Consider the following 20,274-nt stretch of genomic DNA (forward strand, 5'->3'; position numbering starts at 1 on the left):
TGCTCCAGCACCTCAATCTCCTTCCTGAGCTGAGGGGCCCAGAACTGGACACAGGACTCAAGCTGTGGCCTCCCCAGGGCTGAGCACAGGGGCAAAAAAAGGGATCCTGCTCACTGCCAGGGTGCTGAGCACCACTCCAGCATCCTCACCCCTGCTCCAGCTCAGCTGCTGTCCTTCAGAGCTGGGCAGCAAGAGAAGCCACCCAAGCAGGAGCTGGATGGGAGCTTTTGAGCCTTCCTTTGCCTCAGCCAAAGCTGGATGAGCACCTGAGGCTGCCCCAGCATGCAGAGGGCACCTTCTTACAGGGCAGAGATCTTGCACAGCCTGAGCCATGTGTCATCCTCTCAAGCTTGGTTTTATGCCACCCCTCTGTGAAGACCCAGCCAGCCCTGTTAAAAAGCTTAAAAAAAACAAAGATGAGGGAACAAAGTTGGGAAATTCCTTGCTGCAGATGTGGCTGTTAGAAGTTCCTCTTGCTTCAAAAAGCATCTAGACAAATTTCTGGGAGAAAAAATATTGAGGGGTAATAAGTATGTCAACCCTGTCTTTGAAACTCTGTTACCTGGATGGAGTACAGGGGGCTGGGAATGTCTGAGCACTGCACACTTTCTTCTCCTCTTCTCTCAAGTGTCTGCTCTTGAACACCAGATAAGCTGGGTGGGTCTGATCTGGACATATTGTTCTCTTTTGTAAGCTCTCCAATATGTAAAAAATACCCCAAACCCTTCATTATCCCCTCTTACCTAACATCCAATTTTTAGATTTCATTGCAGAATGATGAGCCCACATCTGCTTTGCCAGGGTGGTTCCAAAACCATTCATGAGTAGGTTGTTAGTGTTGGCTTTTCCTCCCAAGCCCCAGCTCTCTGATCCTAATCTCAGGCTGTTCCACAGTGTCCTTTTTTTCCCAGCAGTAACCAGGATGGGGCAGACTTCTGATCAACCTGCTACAGGTGAGCAGAGCAGCTCAGGCCTGGAGACCCTGAACATGCTGCAGAACCTTTGTTACACCATTGCTGATGACTTATTCTGCTCCTCCACGTGTGATGCTAAAAATTCTCCTGGCAAACCACAAGTCTAACTAGGACAGCTCAACTCCAACCTGCTTTTGTTCATTCCTCCTGCCTATCATTAGTATTAATATCAACTTGTCAAGCTGATCTTGCTGCACAAGCCCTGTGCAGCCTGCTGCACAGCTGCTTTTCCATCTCCATGGACACATCTCTTGCATTTGGCCAGGTCTGAGCCTCTGCTGGGCAAAAAATACTCCTCACTATGTAGCATCCCTCTTGTCAAGGTTTGCACCATCCTCTAATAGCAGGGACCATTCTCCTCTTTTCCCAGAGGAGAGCAATGAAAACTCAGAGCATCCAGCAGGGTTCAGTCAGGAAAATTACCCCAGTGACCTTTGGGCCTGGTGATGATCACTCCTGCAAGAAGCAGGCACCAGAAGTGGCTTGTTGGAGGTTGGATTTAGGGGCAGGAAGCTGGGGAGTGTCCATGCTGGTGTCTCATCTGCTCAGATCTCAGTTGAGATGCATCATGTGGGCACATTGTGGTTCCTGGTGGGATTGATTGCTGAAGGAACACCATGCCACTGCTTGGAGACATTTCAAGTGTTTCATAACTGATGATTATTTAAGCCCTCTGTGTGTGCTGGGTGAGCTGAGCTCAGTGAGTGGGCTGGGGTGGGTTTTTTCCCTCCCTTTCCTTAAAATACCAGAGCAGATGTGGCTGGGCATGGCACCTGCATCCTTACTCCACAAACACTGAATATTAAACATGTGTGATACCCAGTAGACATGGAGCTGTTTTTTCATGGAGCTGTTTGTTCATGGAGCTGTTTGTTCATTGGTGGACCAAAGAAAGAAGCTGGGGTACAGGCTGAGGTCAGGTGCTGATAACAGCCCTCAGAAATGCCCATTTTCCATCCCTGAGCTAGGAATGAGCCCTAGGGTGGAGACATCTTCACATAAGCATCTGGACTTAGATGAGATGACCCCTGATCGTGACAATCTTGATGGAAAACTCAGCATTTGCCAGGTCACACTGCTGGAGCTGACCCTCAAGTGCTGCTGTAGACAGAGCAGAAAATAGAAAACAGCCCCACAGTGAGTCAGCTGGGAATGCTGACAAATGAGGATCTTGTTTTTCAATCAAATACAATGCAAATGAACACAACAAGGCCCATGCACAGCTCTTCCTTCATGGAGAAGACATGGACAGAGGCCAAGAGTGGCAGGATGGAGCAGCAGCTGGGAAGCTGCTGTGGTCTCCAGGCTTGCACTCCTGAAGATCCCATTCCCCAGCTGCAAACCTGCCCCAGACCCAGGCTGTGGGCTGGGCCTTGGTCAGGCACTGAGGATGTGCTTGGAGAAGCACAGAGCTTTCAGCCTGGAGAAGAGGAGGCTCAGGGGAGACCTCATCACTCTCTCCAACTCCCTGAAAGGAGGTTGGAGCAAGGGGGGGGTTGGGCTCTTTTCCCAGGCAGCTCTCAGCAAGACAAGAGGGCACAAGAGGTCTCAAGTTGTGCCAGGGGAGGTTTAGGTTGGACATTAAAAAGAATTTCTTGCTGGAGAGGGTGCTCAGCCATTGGAATGGGCTGCCCAGGGAAGGGGTGGATTCTCCATCCCTGGAGATATTTCAAAAGAGCCTGGATGTGGCACTCAGTGCCATGGGCTGGGAACCACGGGGGGAGTGGATCAAGGGTTGGACTTGATGAGCTCTGAGGTCCCTTCCAACCCAGCCAGTTCTTTGATTCTAGGATTCTATGTGAGCTTAGCCTTGGTGCACTGCTGGAGGAGGCCTGCAGAAAGACTGCCAAGATGGCAAGAAAAACCCAAGAAACCATTTTGTTGCACTTAACATCAAGAGATGTGAGTGTACATCTATGGAAGCCTTCCCACAGTTGTCCAGCTCTGACCACAGCCTCTGGCTTCTGCCTTGCTCCATCACCCAAGCAGCCAGCCAGCCAGCAGAGCCTTCAGTGTGGACAGCACAGGTCAGGAGAAGGCTCCCAGCTCCAGAGTATCTGGGGAGGAGTCCCCACATTCATGCATTGCCTGTAGGAACTGGTCTGTTTGAGTGGGACAACTCAGGCAAGAGTGTTTCACCCTCCAGCATTAAGGGTGCTGCTGCCACACACTCTTGGACACAGCAAATGAAGGTGCAAGAAACTGTATTTCCTCCCTGATCTCAGTCTTACTGTGTGGAGATATTTCAGACTGGTTTGTCCTCACAGAGCACCTGCCTTTTGGAGCCCCAGCTTGATGAGCTTCTCTCTCTGTATTTGGGAAACATCATTTCTTGTACATTTTGCTTTCAGCAGCCTGATGGACTTGGGCTTCACCTCCCGAAGTGACTCAGAAACCTGCAGTCTGCTTCAAAACAAAGCATTTAAGATAAAAGATCCCAGCAATAATGGAGCTGCTCAGCTGGGGAGGAGAGGTGTTGGAGGGTTATTGGTGCACTCCAAAACCTCCTAACCTTTCTTCAGCTCTTTTTAACCCCTGCAAGCCCTGGGCAAGGCAGGCTGCAAATAAGAACTGACGTGTCACTTCAGATCCCTTTCCACTCCACTCTGCAAAGCCTGGAGCTGGGAAGCAGAAGGTGCCCTGATGCCACCAAGGTGACATGGAAGGGGGAGAGTCAAGCTCTCACTCTGAGCTCACCAAAGGGCTCTTATTTCTGTTGATGAAGAGCTGCCATCTTCTGAGGGGCTGTTGGCTGTGACAGCTCAGGATCTCCAGCAACAGTTTGGCCTGGAGGTTTGAGGTTCAAAGGACATCCCAGGAGTGCTGCCATCCAGCATCATGTCTGGCCACTTGTCCCACCTTGGGTTTCCCTCTTCCCAAAGAGGTGACATCACCAACACATCCCAACCTCTGCCAGCTCAGGCTCACACCCAGCAGGTCCTTCCTAGCATCATGGGCAGATGAAGCCTGAGAGATCATAGAATGGTTTGGGTTGGAAGGGACCTTAAAGCTCATCCAGTCCCAACCCCCTGCATGGGCAGGGACACCTCCCACCAGCCCAGGTTGCTCCAAGCCCCATCCAACCTGGACTTGAACACCTCCAGCCATGGGGCAGCCACAACTTCCCTGGGCAATCTGTGCCAGTGTCTCACCATCCTCAAAGAATTTCTTCCTAATGTCCAACCTAAATCTCCCCTCTTCAAGTTTTAAAACATTTCCCCTTGTCCTCTCACTACACACCTGTGTAAAAAGCCCTCCCCCAGCTTTCTTGTAGGCAAGAAATCTTCACTTCTTGTAGAAATCTTGTTCTTGTAGGCAACAATCCTACCAAGGGTTCCTCTGGCTTCTGTGCAGGTATCCATGGGGGTGTCCAGAAAAGCTTCCCAGATCCCTGGACTGCCTGGTTCAGGTCATTCATCCTGCTTTTTATCTTCCTTTGCCCCAGAACAGAGGTACCATGGAGGGCAGTAGATTTATCTCCCTGGCATCTCACAGTGACAGTGCAACATAAATCTCCCCTCTTCAAGTTTTAAACCATTTCCCCTTATCCTCTCTTTACACCCCCGTGTCCAAAGCCCTCCCCCAGCTTTCTTGTAGCCCCTTCAGATACTGGAAGGTTGCTCTGAGCTCACCTGGGAGCCTCCTCTTCTCCAGGCTGAACAACCCCAATCCCTCAGCCTGGCTTCCCAGGGAGCTGCTCAGCCCTCTGAGCCTTTTAGATGCCTCCAGCAGGAACCAAGGAGAACAAGCAGCAGCTGAAAGCAGTTAAGCATCCCCAAAGCAGGCTCACCTGAGCTTCCCACCCCCCCAGCTGAATATTGGTGTCCCAGCTGTGCATGGCACCTCCCTCCAGCTCAGCTTCTGGGCTGCAGGCACCAGCAGGATCCAGCTCAGCTGCCACCAAGTCCAGGGAAAAAATATCTGCTGCAGCCTGAGGGAAATTCCTAAGGAGAGCAGCCAGAGGAGTAAAGAGTTTTGGAATGCAGCCTCCAAACCAGCATGGAACGTGTTGTGCACCTTCATAGAAGTTGCTGACTGACTCTGGTGAGAATACCAGGAGCAGGGGAAAAGCAGACCCAGGTAAGGCAAAGAATTTCAGTCATTGAGAAAATGATGGAGGAAGACTAGAGATGAGGAAAGGAATGAAGAGGGGAGTTAATAGAAAAGGCTCCAGGTCTGTTGGAAAGTGGGTATGGGAGCTGGGGTGCCCAGAGTCAGCATGGGAGTGACCCTGAGGCACCCAACTTGTGGAGCTCAGCTCACATGAAGCCAGGTGAGCCCAGTATTTGGGATACTGAGTATTCCTCTGTCCAGTTAACCTTCCCAGCACCAGTTAAAGAGTGGGAAGCAGTGTCTTCACCCAGACAGATGCTGGAGACTCCCCCCCCTCCCAGCTAAGCTCCTGTTACAGCTGTGATTGGAGCTGGGTGCTGAAAGAGAGGATGGTGAGAGCCCCCTGAAATCCCAGCACTCTGCCTGGGGTTAAAGGATGCTGCTGATCACAAGCAGATCTTCCCACGTTGAAGGCAGTGATGAACTCCTCCATCTGCTGGAGTGCCAAGTCCTTCAGCCAGTTTGCAGGAGGTGTCTTCATTTCACTCAGTATTAGATGAAGATCTCAAAGGCAAAAAAAAAAAGTAATAGGGAACCTTAAATTGAAGTGGGTTGAACCATAGGAAAATACAGAAAATTAAGAGGGACAAATTGATAAAAGTCTTCTGGGCACCACCAAGAGCTGCAAGAAGGAAAGAAAATCCTTCCTTCTCTTACACCTCCACTTTTTAGCATCACCTTGAAGCATTTTATTCCTGAAGACAGAGTATAGAGTCCAGGGCTGTGAATAACAGCTCTGCAGAGCTGCCTGGGTCTGTGGGGACATGTGAAGAAATGCATCTGTCCCCTAAATAACAGAAGGTGACACCAGCTGTCAATAGCTGAGTGATCGTGGCTTCAGCCACACCAGAGGATCTGATTTCAAATGAAGCCCCATTCATCCACCCAGAGCCCATCACATGGTGATTAAGGGAGCATCTGTCACAAAACCACAATGGCTTCAAATGCTTGAAAAAGAGCAGAACAAAAATAAGCCTCCTTAGCTTCTGTACTTTTCTCTGGGTGACATGATTCTTGCAGCTCTTTAGGGAAAATGAATGATAAATACAACGTGGAGCCAAAATACCTGATGCCAGCAGGGGCAGGTTTGGCTTTCACCTTAGTGCAGAGGTTGGCTGCTGTTTGTTTTTCCATGGAAAGCAATGACAAGGATTTTTTCTTGGGTCAGCCCTTCCAGGACACTGAGGGAAAGCCTCCTGCTCTTTCCTGCAGCAGGGAGAGCATCTCCAGAGCAGGACAGGGCAAGGTGTTCAGGATCAGGATCTGTTCTGGCAAGGCACAGGGGGAAATGATCTCACTCCCAAGTCAGTGTGAGTACTTTCCTCATAAGGATTACACCCACACTCTGTTAAAGAAAATAATAAATAAATAAATGAATTGCATTTAGCTAAACTGAAAAAGAAAGCCAAGCTTAGGTATCAGAGCTATATAATGTGAACTGTTCCAGCTTGTGCTTGTACCCACCAGTGAACTCACACTCAGGGACAACATCATTTCCTTATGTCCCAAAGCACAGCTCTTCTTGGTACCCTTTCTTCTCTGCAAGCTGCCATCCCCTGGCCAGCACCTGAAGGGTACACACTCTCCTTTCCTGTCCCTGCATGTCACCTCCTGCCCTGCTGCCTCCCTGGGTGACATCCAGGCTGCCAGAAGCACAGAGGGCAAAGAGCAAGAGCACAGACCTGCAGTCACAGTGAATTGCAATCATCTTCTGCATGAGATAGATGCTCCTGGGGCTGGAGGTGGGCATTTAGGGGATGGATTTGGGTCCTGGGATGCACATCAGCCCCCTGTTAAGAGGAACTGGAGTGTCAGTGTATAGATGTTACTGTGTGGTGCAGCTCTGTGCTTTGTAATTGGAATTAAATTGCAATACAAGTTCCTCTTTTATAAATTACAGCTGGTTTTGCTGAGTTGTTTTCAAAAAGTGACTTGCCTGAAAAAAAAAGAATTGTGTTCATGTGTGCCTGGCTGTTGGATACCTCCCCAAAAACACTTTACCTCAAGGCAGGACTTTATACCTGAAATTTCAGCCTGTGTAGGCATTGCCTATGGTCATAGATTTTAAGCCTGGAGCAGAATAAGGGCAAATGTTTTAAAACCATTCAAGTGTTTTAGAAAGCTAAATCTCCCCTTCAACCCTCAAAAAAAAAAAAAAAAAAACCCTATTGAAAGTCCCAGATTACCACCATCTAAGCAGGCCCCTGGATTGATTCCAGGAATCTCTCAGAGCCCCAGCCCTGTGCTGGATTTCAAACCAAAGCTCTGACTCTCTCCCTTCATTTGAGCTGACTGAAGTCAAGGCATGTCCTCAGAGCAAGCTGCCCCCTCTCCCTCCCTTCCCAGCAGAGACAAAAGCATCTCCCAAAGGTGACTCAACCTGTCTGGTCTGGGAGGAAGCCCCATGTGCTCCAACCTCTTATCTGAATGTGTGTGTTCAGTGCTCAGCACGATGGACCTAGTGGGGCCTTCACCCCCCCCAGGGAATAAAAAAAGCAAGGAATATTAAAACTGTGTATTTTCACAGATGACAATCAGGATTCACAGCACATGCACACTTCATTTCCTGCTTCCAGTTCACTGTCAGATTTTCCCCTCAGGTTAGTGGGGTTCCTTAATGTTTCTTTTTCCCCTTTAACTCAAATACGTTCACCCATGAAAAATAAAGTTGAAGAAGATTAATAGGAAGCTGAAGGATCCATCTGAGATTGACAAAGATTAATGTGTCTTATTCTTAGCTGTTTTCTTATTCTTTTCCCTTTCTCTTAGCTACCTAGACAGCTTAGATCGAATTGGAGCTGCAGACTACCAGCCCACGGAGCAGGATATCCTCCGAACCAGGGTCAAAACAACTGGCATCGTAGAAACCCACTTCACATTCAAAAACCTCCACTTCAGGTTAGTTCTAAACTGCATCTACCACTAACATTTCAGGGCATTTATTGGGCACAGGATTTCCTTATCACTCCCAAAGGAGAATTTGTTAAATTGCTGGTTAGCACACGGATGGCTCCCGCCACAGGGAACGTGGGGTTTTTGGGGGGATTAAGGGTGTGAAATGTTTGGCAATCTTGTGTTGAATGTCACTGCCTTTAAGAGAGCAGCCCATGGTATGTGTCTGCTTAGGTGTCAGTTGAGATTGATCACAAGATCAAGATCATAAAAGTAATAAAAAAATGTTTGGTCAAGTCTTTTCTCTCAAGTGGGTCGATCGTATGTGGTTAATGCTATAGATTGACCCTCATGATGATAGCCAGTTAAGAGCAGATAGTGTGAATCCCAGAATCCCAGAGTCATCTGGGTTGGAAAGGACCTCTGAGATCAACCCTTAATTCACTGCCACTGTGGTTCCCAGCCCATGGCACTAAGTGCTACATCCAGGCTCTTTTGAAATAGCTCCAGGGATGGAGAATCCACCCCTTCCCTGGGCAGCCCATTCCAATGGCTGAGCACCCTCTCCAGCAAGAAATTCTTTCTAATGTCCAACCTAAACCTCCCCTGGCACAACTTGAGACCTCTTGTGCCCTCTTGTCTTGCTGAGAGTTGCCTGGGAAAAGAGCCCAACCTCCCCCTGGCTCCAACCTCCTTTCAGGGAGTTGGAGAGAGTGATGAGGTCTCCCCTGAGCCTCCTCTTCTCCAGCCTCAACACCCCCAGCTCCCTCAGCCCTTCCTCACAGGACTTGTGCTGGATCCCTTCCCAGCCTCCTTGCCCTCCTTTGGACCTGCTCCAGCACCTCAATCTCCTTCCTGAGCTGAGGGGCCCAGAACTGGACACAGGACTCAAGCTGTGGCCTCCCCAGGGCTGAGCACAGGGGCAGAATCCCTTCCCTGGACCTGCTGGCCACGCTGTTCCTGAGCCAGCCCAGGATGCCATTGGCCTTCTTGGCCACCTGGGCACACTGCTGCCTCCTCTTCAGCTTCCTGGCAATCCAGACTCCCAGCTCCCTTTCTGCCACTCTGTGCCCAGCCTGGAGCTCCCCATGGGGTTGTTGTGGCCAAAGTGCAGGACCCGGCACTTGGAATGTTGAACCTCATCCCCTTGGGATCAGCCCAACTCTCCAGTCTGTCCAGGTCCCTCTGCAGAGCGCTCCTGCCTTCCAGATGATTGACACCCCCCCCAACTTAGTGTCATCTGTGAATTTGCTAATTGTGGACTCAATCCCCCCATCTAAATCATTGATTAAGATATTAAATAGAACTGGGCCCTACACTGATCCCTGGGGGACACCACTGGTGAGTGGCCACCAACTGGATAAAGCACCATTCAGCACCACTCTCTGGGCCCAGAGATAGAAAGCTACACATCTTGTATTTAGAGCATATAACACTCAGGAGTGTGCAGCCTCCACCTCTGCAGACCCTTTGGGACCCAGCACCCTGTGGAGCTCTCCCACAGATCCCCACATCCTTTGCTGTAATTTCTCCTCCTAATCCTCCTCAGCTCCAGGTTCTGGAAGAGAAGACCTGGAGCAAGTGGTTACTGTTGCTTTGTGTTTGGAGCCTTCCAGGGACTGTAAGGTCAGAGAATGCCAAGACTGCTAAGGTTAAGGAGCAGGTTCTGATGGTCTTTTCTTCCCCTGTAGGCTCTTTGATGTCGGGGGCCAGCGGTCAGAACGCAAGAAGTGGATCCACTGCTTTGAGGATGTCACAGCCATCATTTTCTGTGTTGCCCTGAGTGGTTACGACCAGGTGCTCCATGAAGATGAAACCACGGTGAGTCTCAGTGGGTCCTGGAGGCCCTGCCACTTCTTTAAGGAAAAGCTCATTGGCAGCAACTGCCCAGAGGTTGCCAAATGATCACAGGGGTGCTACAACAATGTGCTCTTGTCAGTCGCTCCCCTCTGGCTCTGAAATCCTGGGGAGATTTCTCCTCCTGCATACTCTTCAAAACCAAGTCCTGCACACACAGGTAATGCTTCCTCACACCAGTAAAGCCACAATGTTTTATTTCTCCTTTCTAGCTGACACGTGTGTCTTCAAAACATGTTTATGGGACCCTGTGTCCAGAAACAGGGGAGATACCTCTATGTGGGCTTTTGAAACAAAGGGAAAGAAGTGATCACACCGTGGTGAGAGGTGTGGGACAGCCGTGCACACCCAAGGCAGGCTGGGGCAGGGATCATAACCTATTTCTGGAGGCTACAGAAATTCATTTTTCAGTGTGAGACTGTAACGCTTTGATTCTTTGGGTAATTTGCTTTAGGAGAGCTTTTATGACTTCCCACTGTGACATTAGGCTGAAAATACCATCTGGAAATAAAGCTCGTGAGGAGCTGTGTGTGCCCTGGTATTAGAGTGCAATTACTACAAGTGAATTAAGCATGCAGGAAGGATGCAGGAAGGCTCATTCCTGAATCCTGGCCATTCAGCTGGTGGCAGGGGGATACATGCTTTTGGGCATCTGCTGGGCACCCAGGTGCATTTGTCTCATGAAAAGGAATCAGAGGCCACGCTCAGACTTTGGGAATGATTTCATCTGTGCCCAGTCTGCAACACTGGGGAGGGCTCACCCTCACCAGCTCTGTCTCTCTGGGGGTCTTTATTCTCCTGTTGGGAAAGATGTCAGGTTTGCAGAAAGCTATTGCTGAGGAATGAATTGAGGGAATGTTTGGTATTAGTTATCACCAGCCCTGGAGGTGTTTGAATATGGTGCTTAGGAATATGGTTTAGCACTGGACTGGGCAGGGTTGGGTTGATGGTTGGACTCGACTGTCATTTCCAACCAGAACAATTCTGTGAGTCTGTGATCATCTCTCTGTTCCCCAAAAGGCTGTTGGGTTTTGGCCTCTTTGAGCCAGGTTTGGGAGCTCTGGCAAACTGATGAAATCTCCTGGTTATTTGGGACGTATTGATGGCAGAATTCAGGGTGACACCAACATCACAACTGTGTGACTGACACACTCTCAAGTCTGCTTACTTATAATCCTCAGCTGTCACCTTCCTCAGCCTCTGGCCCTGATAGGCTCAAGGATGCTCAGTCCTATAGGATTTACTGGGAAGGAACTGAGGGGCTTTGAAAAAGCTCCATGTCACAGAGCTCTGCAGCTGGACAAGGGAACTACACCCAAGAGATAAAGAATACACCAGGAGAGGGCAAAGCCTCAGGTCAAGGAGTGATACAGAGACCACTATGCTCTGGAGGTGTAGCTTGAGCTGTGACACCCAAACAGTGAAGCCAAAGGCAGCCTTTAATACAGGTCACCTTTGGGTGCCCCTCTGCACAAGCCTGTGATTCCAAGCCAGCTGGGCACAAATTGAAAGGTCCTGAATGCCAGTGACTTTTTTTTTTTTAATGTCATCCTGAAGTGGTGCTGGGATTTCATAGGATCATAGAATTTTCAGGGTTGGAGAAGGGACCTTTAAGATCATCTTGTTCCAACCCCCCTGCCATGGGGACACCTCCCACTAGATCAGGTTGCTCATATCCCCATCCAGCCTGGCCATAAAATCTTCCAGGGATGGGGATTTCACCACCTCTCTGGGCAACCTGTGTCTCACCACCTTCATGGTGAAGAGCTTCTTCCTAACATCCAATCTAAACCTACCCTCCTCTAGCTTGAATCCATTCCCTCTGGTCCTACCACTACCTGACACCCTAAAAAGTCCCTCAGCAGCTTTCTTGTAGGATTTGTGCAGCTCCAACTTCATTCTTGCTGCCTGGAGATGCTGAGCAACAGGAGGGCTGTTTCCCTTTACCCATTCAGCATAAATAGGGAGAAGATTCAGCATCACCCCCACCTAACTCAAATAAACACCTCTGAGTGAGGCCACTGCAAATAGAAAAAAAAAAATTGATGGTGTCAGGTCTTGTCTCTGCCCTATCATCCCTCTTTCCCCCCAAGGTGAAAATTACAGTGCCCATTGCACAAATGCCTCGGGTCCTCTCCCAAGCTTTTGTTCTCCCTGCTAATGTGGTTCTCCTCTAAAAGCAGAGTCTCTTCAGTCAGCTGCTCTGCCCTCCATCTGCATCTGTCACATCTGCTGCCTTCCATGACATCAGGCAGCTTGTATTGCTTCTCACTCAGAAAACATTAAAAAAAAAAAAGAAGGCAGCTGAGGGAGGGAGCTGGATGCTCTTACTCCATCTCCATTTTCTATAGAGGTGTTTTCTACAGGTCCAGCCACTTCCAGCTGTATTGAGCTGCTGAAGGTTTGGGGGCCATGCAGATGACTCTGTGGGTGTGAAATTCCTTTGCTGGCATGGAGCCATGAAAGGGGAAGAGCCCTTACTACAGCTCAGGTGCTCAAAAAACCCCTCTCACAAAGGCAGATGCCCAGGGAGCTCAGTTGCTCCTCGTGCATTTGGAGTCCTGACAACACCAATCACAGGACTGGGGGTCGGAGCCAGGTGATCTATAAGGTCCCTTCCATTCCAGATGGAATTCTGGGGTTTCACAGTGGCTTTTTTTGCACTTGTCTAAGCCAAACTGCACTTCAGGGAAATGAAACTGTTTGAGCTGAAGTCAGCAGGGGCTCACTTGGTTAAGCTCAGGTATCACAGCACTGTTGGGATCAGAGAAGTTGTAGGGTTGGATTGTCTCACTGGATGAAGCTTTCCAGCAACAGGTTGACTGTGGATCATTTCAAACGAGTCTGGGTGAAGTGCTGGTGAAACAGGGCAGGGTGAAACACCCCTTCACCTGTCCCTGCCTTAAAATTAAAGTGCAGCTCCACACTTGTAAATGTTTTTTTTGTGTGTGTGTGTGGTTTATCACACTTTGTTTTAAAAGACTGAGCACCCATCCTCCTGCAGCAGCTGAAGAAGGGCTATTGTGTGCAAAACCATCACTCCCTAAGAGCAGGTTGGCTTTTATAAGAGATGTATTTTCCTCTCCAATTCCCTGACACAAAGAGCTTCACTGTGGGAGTCAAGAAGGCAAGTGCTTCTCCATGGCTGGATCAGAAAGACATCAATAAAATAAGGAGAACTTTCTGCATCTGTGATTTCTGGGCCCATACACCCATAGAGACCAGAGTTCACATAGAAACCCCCAGTGTTGTTGAAGCCAGTCTCTGCCACTGCTCCAAACACCTTCTTATGCCATTGCTGGCAGATAGAAACTGCATCTCTTCATGCCTGGCTCCCAAGGGAGATGAGCAAACCTACAGGAAAAATCCAAGCAGTGCCTTCACCAGTCCCACTCCTGCCAGCCAGCACCACAGCTCAAGCTCACAAGGCCAAATGACCCCCTTGGCCCACCCAGGACACTTCAAGGCACATCTGCCTCTACACCAGTTCTACTGGGTCCATCCCAAGGAGCTACAGGGCTCTCTGATGTGTTTGTTCACAGTGGGAACGTCCTGATTTGACTGACTGAACAACCCCAGGGATTGTGCCTTTGCATCATGAGGCTGTTTTGTCTCATTTGTGACTTACCTTTATGTTTCATGAGCTGAGGTTACAGGAGGAAAAGCCTCAGGTATGAAACCTGGGAGAAGACAGGAGCAGCAGTCACATCACTCTGCAAACCTGGAGAAGGCAATTAACAAAGGTAGATATGTGTTGTTCCTTGTAAAGGCATTTACAAGGCAATTCCTCATGGAATTTTGAAAAAGGTGGCAATGGCACAGACCTGTCACAGAAGCTGGGACCATCCTCTGTGGTTTTTGCCTCTCAAATGCAAGGAAGTCATGGCAAAAGAGGGAAGCATTCATGCTGCACATTGCTGCCTCTGAAACCAAGATATTTAGGTCATCCCTAGCTGGCCAAGCCATGGAAGTATTGTTCATGTCCCTGTTGCTGAGGATGGGACAGGTTGAAGGCACTGTGCTGGTGACCCTTGGTGTGCAGTAGTGTTGGCCTGTGTGTCTGTGTTCCAGTGCCTGACCTGGTTAGAGTGTGCTCTCTGCTCTCGTTGGGCAAGGGAAATTGAATTGCAGTGCTCAGAAATTGCCTTAGGAATGACAAAACAAGTGGAAGTGTCTTGGGCATCTCAGGAGATAGGATGAGGAGGAGGGGGAATGTGGAGGGTTTGTGCTTAGGATAACCATAACCCTTACAGTTTGCTTGGCAGCACTTAATCTCCAAGGAAAGGGAAAATATGGGGTTGAGTGTGTTGCAGAAAGAACCAGCTCTCCTCCCATCCTCTGGTGAGAAAAAGATGGGGCTTAGGATAACCCTTACAGTTTGCTTGGCAGCATTTAATCTCCAAGGAAAGGGAAAATATGGGGTTGAGTGTGTTGCAGAAAGAACCAGCTCTCCTCCCATCCTCTGGTGAGAAAAAGATGGGGCTTAGGATTGTGTTTCTGCCTGGGCAGAGCCTTGGCCCCAGCTTCCTTTCTGCCTCTCTCTCAGTACAAAGCTGGTTGCCTGGGTTTGCAGTGCCACCTGAAACTTAAGCTCTAATCCTGCCTCTTGTGCTGCACAGGAGAAGTTTCCCAAACCTTTTCTTTGCATGGACAAGAGGTTATTCCTTGCTAACATGGCTGGTGGGGATGTTCTCCTTGTCAGGATGTAAGGCATTTGCATCCTTAATAAGGATTTAAACTACTGGGTTTGAACTAGGAAGTGACATTAAGAAGCCAATGTTTCCTGTAGCAATTTTCATCAAGTAAGAAAAAGCAGGTGAGGTCATCTCTGTCACTTTGTGTACAAATATGAGAATTTTAGGCTTTGAAGCTTTCAGGCTCTGTGCCTGCTCACTGGGACAGTGCTCTGCTCCTTTGCCATGCACAGAAGGTGTCTCCTTGCTTTTTGAATTTTATCATCTTCTCTTTAGTGATGGGGAAGGAAGAGACCAGAACATTTCCTGGGTAAATAAGGAGGAGTGGGTTAATAAGGAGTGGTAGTTTTAAGTGAGGGAGTATATAAAAATACATTTACTGAACTGTATTTAGTCAACTATACATACTCTCTCTCTATATATATATATATTTATATATAAATATACATAAAAACAGCAGAGCTTGGAGAAAAAGAGATGCAGAAAGCCAGAGCAGGCAGCCTCAGGAAGCCTCAAGATGTGTCTCTGGAATTTGAAAGGATTAGAGGATATTCACTGTAACTTGCATTTTCTCCAGGGGTGAGTTGGTTTGTGCTTTGTGTATATTCTGGTTACACCTGAGCACTAAGAGTCACTGTTCTTGGGGAAACATTTTCATTTTCTAACAGATGAATCAAACCATATAAGCAAAGTGGAAGGATTCCTGTAGGTTTCTTACGTGCTCTTGCTGTGGGAGCAAAGGCATCTTCATGAAACTGCAAAGTGCAGCTTAGGAGAAGTCTTCAGCTTCTATTTCTTAACCAAAACCCATGTCCCCTGGGGTGCTTCCCATGCCACGAGGTGCAGTTGCAGCCACTGCTCCCCACTGGGGTCTGGGGCTGGTGGTGTGGTGAGTAAAGTGACCTCTGGGCTGGCCCCCAGGGTAACTGTGGATGGTTTAACCCACGAGCAGCTTTCACCTGCTCCCTCCTGGCTTTATTTTCAATTAGCAAGGGTGATAGAAATGTCATTTAAAATGTTCTGTGAGGGACCCTGCTTGAAAAAAACTGTTAATTATGTTTGCTTTCTGTTCCCCTGCCTGCCCTCCCCTTTCTCCTCTCCTCCCAAAGGCTTTGAGTAGCCAAGGATCTCCGGTACAAAACCTTTGAAGGTTTCTACACCATTACAATCCTAATACCACCGAGTAGCAAAGAAGAGCTTTGCTCTGGGGCTCCAGCCAGTACAAAATGGGTTAGCAGAAACCAGCACACAGACATGGGATGACCCCCAATAACTTTTCCAACTGAGACCCAAGAGGTTGATGAGTTTCACGTTTGTCCGTGTCGCGTCTTCCCTGCGTGCTGGGGCGCTGCAGGGTGGGGAGGTGCTGGGTCATCTCAAGCCTGGTGCCACAGCCTGTGGTCCAAGGTGCAGCAAATCACAGGTGTCCTGTGTTGCTCTAGGTCTGATCAGATGCTCCTTCATCCACTTGTATCTAAATAAGCCATTCAGCAGCAGCCAAATGGTACCAATGAGCAGGAAAGTGCTAATCAATCAAGCGCTGGGCTCTGATATTCGGCTGGCGCGGGTGTGAAGCAGAGTGGGAGAGGGGTGAAAGCCTCCACTGTCTCCTCCACCACTCCGGATTTCCCAATTTGGGCTGGGAGCTGGGAGGGGGACCACACTGCACCCTTCCAAAAACCCCCTCCAGCAGCTCAGCCCCGCAGCCCGGGTCTCCGGAGCATCTTCCCAGCGGTGGCTGTCACCGCCTCCTGCGTGCGCGAGCGGGTTTGGGGAGCGTTATCCCAAGGAGATGCTGTTTGGAAAAGCTGAGGAGCCGGTCTGGGCTGGCCCGTGCTTTGCCTTTGGTAACCCCCTGACTCTTGGGTGTGCTTCGTCCTCACGGCGCCCGCTCTCTCTCCGCTGCCCGGCTCCCGGCTGAGAGACATCGCCACCATCGGCAGCATCGGCACCTCCACAGCCTTCCCTCGGCCGTCTGACCTTATCTAGCCAAACAAAGGCCAAAAAATGGGCATTTGAGAGACCAACCAAATTTGGCAGGTATGGAGCTTCTCTTGAACTGAGAAAAAAAAAAAAAAAAAAAAATGAAACGAAACAAAAGCCAAGCGAAAGAAAAAGCCAGTTGAGAGTTGAAAGCAGCAGAGAACATGACACTGGGGTGACTTTGCCGTGAGCTCTTTCCACCGCTGTAAAACTTTGGGACTTTTGCAACTCTCTTAAGTGGTCTGTTTTATTCATTCTTCTTATCTCTCTCTTTTCCTGTGTCGTGTTTTTGCATGACCTCTAACCAAAAAGCTGACTTCTCCCTGTGCCTGTGTTGGAATGGACGAGCTCTGCTGCTGCCCAGCAGCTGCTGTTCCAGAGGCATGAGCTGCCTGACTTCTGGTCTGGTTGATCACAGATGCCCTTCATTACATTTTTCCTTTTCCTACTATTTCCTCTCCCTTTTCACTGTTTATTCCTCTCTCTGAGATGCTTTTCTTGTCTTCGAAGGCAACTAAACCAAGAACGAACAAACAATTAAAAAAATTTTAAAACCCTGACAACACTAAACAAAATAACAAAACCAGGCAAAGGTCACGGCAAGGTTATTTCCAGAATTATGTTGCTTTGGTGTCTGCTTCCAACTCTAGATTAATTCAAGGATCTGCCAGTCCTTGGTTAATGTATTCAACCAACTGTGTGCCACCAACACTCAAGAAATAAAAACCTAAACGAATAAATAAATAAATGAAGTTACTGAAAACATTTTAGAAAAATCTGCATGAGCTACACCAGCACATAAATCTGAGCAAAGGGCAAAGTAACTCCCCATCCATGCATGGTGCATGATGATTTTCATGAGCTGGGATCCTGTAAATTTGACACTATGCAAAAAACTCAGCACAGCTCTGAATAGCTGAATGCCCTTCAGTTATTAACTGTGTGTCAAGTGTCCTAGGGATTGCATCCTTGTATGTATATGTTCAGCTGTATGTATACATAAATATATTATGTATATTGTAGCTTTTTTTCGTTTGTTTTCCTCCTTAATTTAGTTGTTTTAGATCTCCCTACATGTTACATGTCCCTGGGTCTCTCTCTTTGGCCTGATGTGCTCTCTCCTTTCTATTGCAGAACCGCATGCACGAATCACTGAAGCTTTTTGACAGCATCTGCAACAACAAATGGTTCACAGATACGTCTATCATCCTCTTTCTAAACAAGAAGGACATATTTGAGGAGAAAATTAAGAAATCTCCACTGAGTATCTGCTTTCCTGAGTACACAGGTAATGAGAAAGTCAGCTGGACAGGGCATGTAGCAAAAGGATCCCGGAGCCTTTCCCATCCAACCTGATGCTGTCCTGTGTCACAACGAGGCAAGGAGGCCAGAGATCCACAGCTGGAGCTCCCAGCTGCTTCCCCACAGGTTTTATTTCCATCAGTCCCATAGGATCACCGTGTCTAGTGGTCTACTTAAACTGTGAGGATTACTTAAATGCAAGTTCTTTGCCTACAAAGGGCCACCACCACTTCTTGAAGGTGTTCCCTCTCTGCCCCATGGCTGAGCCAAGACCTGGAGGTCTGGGAATGGCACCACATCCCCTAAGCCCTCATCCCCAGCCTTGCTCAGGGGCATGAACCCCCTTGCAGGTCTCTCAGAAAGAAGGCATGAGCTTAGCCATCCCAAGAGGGTGGTTGGTCTCTGGGAGACCAACACACAGGGTTAGTTGGGCTCTCCCCAGCTGGAGTCCAGCTGTGCTGGGTCCCAACCTCTCACATTCCTCTGTGGGGCTGGCTGGTCCCCCTGTGGATCCACTGCCATGCTTGGAGGGGCTGCAGGACAGCCCCCTGACCTGCCAGCAGCAGGTTGGTTGCTTTAGCTCAAGCTGTACATTGTTACCACATCATTTAGGGGGTTCCCCACTTTTGCTCTCAGGCTTTTGCTGAAATCAAGCATCTGGACACAGGAACACTTGCAGAGAGAATAACCAAATGGGTGATTTCCTTGTGCACTGGCAGGCACACAGTGCAGGCACAGGAGTCCCAGCAAGCCATGCCCCAAGATGGTGCTTGGAGAGCAGAGCAGAAGGGCAGGGGGGTAGAAGAAGCCCTCACTTTTGCTGGCTGCTGGGTGGCTGAGGACACAGCACCCATGTGATGCTGCAGCTGCACCCCAAGGCTTCCTGCTGCATCTCTCTGGCTCTCACCAACCCTCGTTACCATTCTGAGGCAGCACAAAAATAAACTTTTATTGTCATGAATTATTTAAGCTCGCCAGATACATCCAGCTGAATCAAGGAGACAGACAGAGAAGCAGATCTCTTTGTCAGGAAACGTAGCTGTGAACCAGGAGCACCAAGGGTGGCACATTTATGGGCCAACAAATTATTAACCAGAGCTTCCTATCTCTGAGCACTTGATTTCTCACTGTGAAGAGGCAGAAGTTGACCCATGGGTGCTGCTTCAGGCTGAATGGTCCATGACCATGGAGCTGAATGACTTTGTCTGAATTCAGAACATCTGCAGGCTTCCTTTCTGGGGAAGGTTTGGGTATTTCAGCACATTTCAGCCATCTACTCATCTGCTTGGTCCAGACAGAACCAACATATTCCTGACACGTTTGTCTAAAAAGATCTAGTAATGGGAATTTCACAGTCTTTACAGCTGAAAGCTCACATTAATGCCTGCTCCAGGATTTTCTGCTTGCAGATTAGATTGTTGCTTGCCATCTATTGGATGGCTTGTAGGGCACCACATCATCAGCTTCTTTATAGCAGTGCTTCTATAATCCAGAAGATTTTTATCATGTCCTTCTTTGTGAAGCAAACCTCTGCCTTTCCCAAGTTCCTGATTACATTTTCTAGACTTGGTTTTGTGGATCCTCACTGATGTCTCCTGGTAGCCCCCCTCAGAAATAATATTCTGGTGTATCCCTGTTTTCAGAGGGAACAGAACAAGAGGGAAAGTAATTTTAAACACAGCTTTTCCTTCCCAAGTTATCCCAGCCCAAGAGAGGAGTTCAGGGGGGGAGGCAGACCCCCATACACACATAGCTAAGCACAGGAGAACAAATACAACTTGTTTCTGGAGCACTTTAGCCCAAGTGAACCAAACCAGTCCTCCCCAAATCTCAGAGGACTCTAAATATGCTCTAAATTCCTTCAAGGTGACATTCTGGAAGCTGGGAGTTACCACAAGGCCAGGGAGCCTCCATGGATCTCTTTTCTCACCAGGCCTTCAGAGAAAGTTGGAAGTCTGAAGGCTGAAAGTCCTTCCTCTGATCCAGGAGAGGATCTTTACCCCCTGGTGAGGAATCTCTCACCCCAGGGCCTTCCTCATTGCCATTAAAAGTTGGAAGTTAGCTCATCCTGACCCTAAGCCCAGACTTTATGCCCTCACAGACACTTAAGCTTGCTCACCCCTGCTTGGTTGGCTCAGAGGATGAGGCCCTAGTGGTCTTGAGAAAAAGCTGCATTATTAAAAAGTTGCCCTGGAGTTACAAAGAATTAATTGATGAAAGCCTATAAATCCAAGCAAGTGGACTTCCAGCATCACAAGTCCATTCCACAAGCTGCTTTTAATAAAATGAAGGTTCTGCTGTCTATTATTCCTGCTGACAGAGAAGGCTGCATCCCCAGATGTGCTTGCTGGATGCTGCAACACTGCCCCTTTCCATCCCCTTAATTCACTCCTGCTTTTCACTAATCCCCAGTACTTAGCAAAGCATCAGCAGAGCCCAGGGCCTGCTTTAAACCCAGC

The 20,274-nt window shown here is 48.7% G+C and overlaps 1 protein-coding gene across 2 annotated transcripts in view; it reads left to right on the forward strand.

Annotated features, from left to right (window-relative positions):
* Positions 1-20,274, forward strand: part of GNAO1 (G protein subunit alpha o1) — a 141,559-nt gene that overhangs the window by 107,075 nt on the left and 14,210 nt on the right. The window contains exons 5-7 of one of the 2 annotated variants that reach the window (XM_071757037.1): positions 7,857-7,985; positions 9,671-9,800; positions 17,648-17,801. In XM_071757037.1, coding sequence (XP_071613138.1) covers positions 7,857-7,985; positions 9,671-9,800; positions 17,648-17,801 — 413 coding nt within the window. The remainder of the gene's footprint in view (positions 1-7,856; positions 7,986-9,670; positions 9,801-17,647; positions 17,802-20,274) is intronic. The other variant, XM_071757036.1, reaches the window with a different exon arrangement.

This window comes from Heliangelus exortis, chromosome 13 (genome assembly GCF_036169615.1).
Source record: "Heliangelus exortis chromosome 13, bHelExo1.hap1, whole genome shotgun sequence".
Lineage (NCBI taxonomy): Eukaryota > Metazoa > Chordata > Aves > Apodiformes > Trochilidae > Heliangelus > Heliangelus exortis.